Raw genomic sequence first — 6,242 nt, forward strand, 5'->3', positions numbered from 1 at the left:
ATGGTCACATTATAGAGCAAGAGTATGTATGCTTCCTAGGGGTGGTCAATATAATCAAAAACTCATATCACAATATGAGTAATTTTATTTCACGTTAATGACATGCATCACAATATAATTGTTTATGCTTTAAATAAAGTCTTTATGATATCAACATTTTTGATTCAAATATCATAATATGATATAAATATCATAATTCTTGTCACCAGTGTCAACATCTTTAAAAAAAAAAAAAATACTAGCCTGAAGTTAAAAAAAAAAAGTCACTGAAGACAAGTAAACAGTCAGCAATTAAATAAGAAGAAACTAATTACAAGCAACAGGACAAAAAACTACAGTAGAACAATTAAATAAGAAATGCTACATTGCATAAAATAATCAAATACATAAAAACACTACATATTCTTCACTGTGTAAACAAAATATATTTCTTCTTATTAAAGTTACAAAAGTGATTTAGTCAAGAGCAGTGAGAGATATTCTCTCTTTTTGTTGTTTGATTAACATGAATGACAGACAGCAGCATTTTTAGACTGCTGTCATTTTAAGAGCTGCCCGGATCCAAGTCAAGTCACCTTTATTTATATAGTGCTTTTAGCAATACAGATTGTGCCAAAGCAGCTTTACAGTATTAAACAGGAAAAATAGTGTCAATAATGCAAAAGGACAATAGTAAACATTCAATTTTCAGTTAAAGGCAGTTCATCATTGAATTCAGTGATGTCGTCATGCAGCTCAGTTCAGTTTAAATGGTATCTGTGCAATCAAGTCGACGATATCGACCAATATACTGTTACACGTTTTCTTTCTCAGCTGTTTGCTTTCACTTAATACCTAAATTACTGTTTATGAGGATACTTGCAAAGATGAGCATTTTGACACATAAAAGTGTGGACACGAGTGCCCACATACTGTATTTTGATGCAGCAAAATTCTCAATAAAACGGTTTCTGTTGTCATACTACAGAATGAATAGGAAATAATGACTGAAACGCAACCCATTAAAACTACATAACCAGCTCTCCCTTCCAAGATCTTAATCTGCACAAAAACCCTGATTTATAATCGAGCCATCGTCTGATGAAATCAAATCAAATACACAGCTGTGATGTGATTTCGGCTATACTTGCATGTAAAATTAGAGAAGCAACATAATATCTGTTTTATCTGAAAGCGCTGCTCTTCTCCGCCCCTCGCTGAACAGAGCAGAAGCAGAGAAAAGCCCCGTTCACACTGCCAGCTACAAAGCGACATGTTCCCATTCATTTTCAATGGAAAGTTGGCGACTTCCGGCGACACGAGCGACAGTGACCGTTGGCGACAGAATGTGGACGTGTCAAGCGACAAAAGTTAAGAATTGTTTAACTTTACGCAAATGAACAGCGTATTTCGCTAGCGACAACCAATAGGAGTGAAGAATCTGTCAGTGGTGCTCACACGTCACCGTCTCGAGTGCAGGTGCCGCAAGACAGGACAGATTTCCTGAGCAATTTCACTGTTTTATATGATTTTACTGTAACCACATACATGGATATAACAAACATGATGCGTAGAAAAGAAACCGTTGGCTGTCTAAGTGAGTTTGATTCATACATTGATGGTTCGAGTTGTTAATTATATGATGCAGTGAGCAGTTTAGCACCGGTTAATGATCTAATGCACGAGCACCTGTAGTTTATATAACAACACTCTCCAACAGCAGAGTGGTACTTTTATTTCTTTTAAGTCTAATTCCTAGTCATATTAAAATGATATCTTAGTTTTACCGGCAATATATAAATATAGTTTGTGATTGCATTTTATATGTCCAGACGTGCAGTCTACCAATAACATTCGAGCAACAGCAGTAGGAACGCCCACAAGCATCTTCACAGCACAGAGTCTAGCGACATACAGCGAAAAAGTCGCTGGCAGAAATAAATTCACTAAAGGAGTCTGAAAAGTCGCTAAATCTAAGTTGGAAACACTGTGCATCTCGATTTCTCCAACTACGGGCTAGGCCACAGGTCAAACGGAAAATGAGTGCTGCGTTAATAAAAAATTGTGCCGTTAAAATTATTTTGCATTAATGCATTATTAACACATTAATTTTGACAGCCCTAAAATAATTGCATCCAAAATAAACGTTTTTGTTTATATATGTGTGTACTGTGTATATTTATTATGCATATATAAAGACACACCCATACAGTATATATTTTGAAAATATTTACATGTATATATTTATATTCATATCATTTATATATTTATTTAATATATTTTTTTTCTTAAATATATACATGCATGTATGCATACATAATAAATATACACAGCACACACATATATATTATGTACACAAAAACGTTTATTTTGGATGCGATTAATCATTGCCCAGCACTAAAAATATTATAGGCTGTATCTTCAAGACAAATTAATGTCTTTTATAATATAATTATTAGCCTATTCACATTGTTCAGGAGCAACAAACATCTCTCTTTTACAAGGAGCCTTAACAGAAAACTTGCTTTATAACCCTGCCTCCTTCATTTCTGCCTAGCAAATGATGAGTCATAACAGCACAGAGACCTGAGACCATATTTTGCTCTGTTTAGACAGTTTCATAAGTAGCCTACAGTCTCATTACTGCTTATAACCTAATCAACACATTTTAGACAAAAATGATTGTTTGTGTGTCGGGATTAAACAGCTTGAAAGCATACGAATTTCTAATATGGTTTATTATCAGACTTTGAGAAAGCCGACACAGCTGTTCACATAAGGGTTTGTGTTTTTATGTTTATGTATTTGTAACAAGTGTTCGTTAATATCAACAAAACAATTACAGTTTTTCTCAATTGCTTTGGTGCATTTCTCGAATCGTCCTTAATATTTGCAAAAATGTATGTGCATTTCTCAAAACAATTCGTACAAACAGCACCACACAATGGATTACCTGCAAAAGCCTGTAACTTACTGAAAATCTTTAGTTCATCTCTCAAAAGTAAGTATTTATGTCAATGAACATATCAGTGCCATCAGAATGAAAAGTACTTGTGCCATTGTTCACAAACAAGATAGACAAAATGCTTAGTCATGTTGTCAATATAACAGTGCACTTTGATAGTATTACCTAAAGTAAACTATGGCAGCATTTTGGATGACAGTTACTGTATTGAACAGTATGCCATATGCTTATGTATGCCATATATCCATTTAAAAATGTACAAATTTACTCTTTACGGTATGTGGGATATTGATTGAAAGAGACTGGATAGAATTCCACTTACACTTTTACTAGTGGTCTGACCAAAAAAAAACACATTACAATGTCATTGTGATATAGAAAAGGAAAAAGAAATATGGGCACAAAGATGAAAATAAAATTAAAAAAGAAAGTCCATTGTTAGAATTTGTAACTCTCGTGTTGTCCTCTGTCTATACAGTATATGCTTTCCAACTGAAGATTCATGAGATGAACCTTTGAGCTTTTTCAGAGAAATGGTTTATCAATTCTCTTCATTAGTGAAAGTCAAGATTCACTTGCTGGAAAGTTGGCGACTTCCGGCGACACGAGCGACAGTGACCGTTGGCGACAGAATGTGGGCGTGTCAAGCGACAAAAGTTAAGAATTGTTTAACTTTACGCAAATGAACAGCAAATTTCGCTAGCGACAACCAATAGGAGTGAAGAATCTGTCAGTGGAGCTCACACGTCACCGTCTCGAGTGCAGGTGCCGCAAGACAGGACAGATTTCCTGAGCAATTTCACTGTTTTATATGATTTTACTGTAACCACATACATGGATATAACAAACATGATGCGTAGAAAAGAAACCGTTTGATTCATATATTGATGGTTCGAGTTGTTAATTATATGATGCAGTGAGCAGTTTAGCACCGGTTAATGATCTAATGCACGAGCACCTGTAGTTTATATAACAACACTCTCCAACAGCAGAGTGGTACTTTTATTTCTTTTAAGTCTAATTCCTAGTCATATTAAAATGATATCTTAGTTTTACCGGCAATATATAAATATAGTTTGTGATTGCATTTTATATGTCCAGACGTGCAGTCTACCAATAACATTCGAGCAACAGCAGTAGGAACGCCCACAAGCATCTTCACAGCACAGAGTCTAGCGACATACAGCGAAAAAGTCGCTGGCAGCGTGAACGGGGCTAAAGAGGTGTGTGCATGCTGGGAAAGCAAGACCCCGTGCGGCAGTACTGGAGAGTCTCAGAAACTAAAAAGGTTTGTCCAAGAAGCCACTAGATTTGTCGCTAGGTGCTTTTTTAGAAAAAAATAAATAAATTCACTAAAGGAGTCTGAAAAGTCGCTAAATCTAAGTTGGAAACACTGTGCATCTCGATTTCTCCAACTACGGGCTAGGCCACAGGTCAAACGGAAAATGAGTGCTGCGTTAATAAAAAATTGTGCCGTTAAAATTATTTTGCATTAATGCATTATTAACACATTAATTTTGACAGCCCTAAAATAATTGCATCCAAAATAAACGTTTTTGTTTATATATGTGTGTACTGTGTATATTTATTATGCATATATAAAGACACACCCATACAGTATATATTTTGAAAATATTTACATTTACATGCATATTTATATTCATATAATTTATATTATATATAAATATATTTAATATCTAAACATAACATTTTTCTTAAATATTTAAATGCATGTATGTATTTATATATACATAATAAATTTACACAGTACACACACATATATTATGTACACAAAAACTTTTACTTTGGATGTTGGATTGTCCAGTACGAATTTATTTATTAGTAAAAAAAAAAAAACAATTTCTATAAGCAACAAACTGATGTCTGACCTAAAAATGACAACTGATTGATTTATTGATTGATGTAATAGCAAAATGTTAAAATACTGAACACATTTCTAAAAGTCACACAAAGTGATGTCCAGTATAAAAAAAAGAAGGCAAGAATAAAAATGCTTTTTATTCATTTATTTTATCAAATAAAATGAAATAAAAAATTTAATTAATAATTATAATAAAAAATACAAAAAAAATAAAACAAAAAATTTATTTCTAAAAGCACATGAAGCAATGTCCGGCCTAAAAATGTCCAGCCTATTTATTTAATAAAACGAAGCAAATTTTTAAAAGCCATATAAAATGATATCCAAGAACTAAAATAAATAGTAATAAAAATAAAATAAAATGTAAAAAGATACATTAAAACAAAAACTGATGAAGCTAAAACAGAAATAAAAAAATAAAACTAATTTTATGTATTAATTTATTCATTCGTTGATTTAAAATACTAATAAAAACAGTAAAGTACTAAACTTAAGTTTTGAAATGCAGTATGAAACACTGAAGCAAAAATTCAAATGGTTAGTTACTTAATGAATTACAATTCTCAAAATAAAGCAAGAACTAAAACTACATCTTAATTTTTAAAAGCATTAGATTTACTTAATTTAGTTTTTTAACATTTTACATTTAAAATACTAAAACAATTATAATATGTTACCAAATACTATATAAATGGGGGTGGGAGGAAAACGCAAGCGAATGCATGTTCTTACTTGCACACGTCTCTGTAGGTCTGAATGGCCGTGTCCATGTAGTGTGCTGGGTACGGCCTGGGTGCCCCACTCTGCAGAAAGGCAGCGACAGCAGCCATCTCCTGTAGAGACAGAGACAGCAGGCAGTCAGTCTGAGGCGAGTTCAGACAGTACTACTCTGATAACCCACAGAAACTAGAGCTAGAGTGCCTATCTGTGGAGCTAATCTCAAGCAGCAGCTGCACTATGACTGTGGTGTGCGTCTCACCAGTGCTCCAGCGGCATACAGCATGGCCTGGTCAGAGAGGAAGTCCTTCTTGGCAGTGTGGTAGCAGTTGTAGGCCAGCTCATAGTGCTGAACGAGGAAGCAGAGGTCGGCCATCTTCCTGATCTGAAGCTCTGGGGCCTCTGAGGGATAGCTGATTTCACAGGGGTCAAGAGTCAGATGAGAACAAAAACAACTATTTTATTTGTACTTCAAGTCACTTACAGCAGCCCTGCAGTGTTCTTTAGTTCAGCAATACTCTTCTCTGGGACCTTCCCTCCACCAAACAACTTCTTAGTGGCAGAGAAAAGAGATCGGCTCAGACCTTTTCTTGAGACAAGCTAGAATGAGAGATAAATAAAGATGAAGTAAATGCAGAACAAGTTTTAGAAATATATATATATGTATATATATATATATATATATATATATATATACAT

The 6,242-nt window shown here is 34.1% G+C and overlaps 1 protein-coding gene across 1 annotated transcript in view; it reads right to left on the bottom strand.

Annotated features, from left to right (window-relative positions):
- The window catches only part of LOC107588896 (trafficking protein particle complex subunit 8-like), a 64,429-nt gene that overhangs the window by 40,727 nt on the left and 17,460 nt on the right, over positions 1–6,242 (bottom strand). The window contains exons 2-4 of the mRNA XM_016277150.1: positions 6,028–6,143; positions 5,806–5,956; positions 5,559–5,659 (exon numbers count right to left, since the gene is read on the bottom strand). Of these exons, the coding sequence (XP_016132636.1) occupies positions 5,559–5,659; positions 5,806–5,956; positions 6,028–6,143 (368 nt within the window). The remainder of the gene's footprint in view (positions 1–5,558; positions 5,660–5,805; positions 5,957–6,027; positions 6,144–6,242) is intronic.

This window comes from Sinocyclocheilus grahami, unplaced genomic scaffold (genome assembly GCF_001515645.1).
Source record: "Sinocyclocheilus grahami isolate Dianchi unplaced genomic scaffold, SAMN03320097.WGS_v1.1 scaffold109.1, whole genome shotgun sequence".
Taxonomy (NCBI): Eukaryota; Metazoa; Chordata; class Actinopteri; order Cypriniformes; family Cyprinidae; genus Sinocyclocheilus; species Sinocyclocheilus grahami.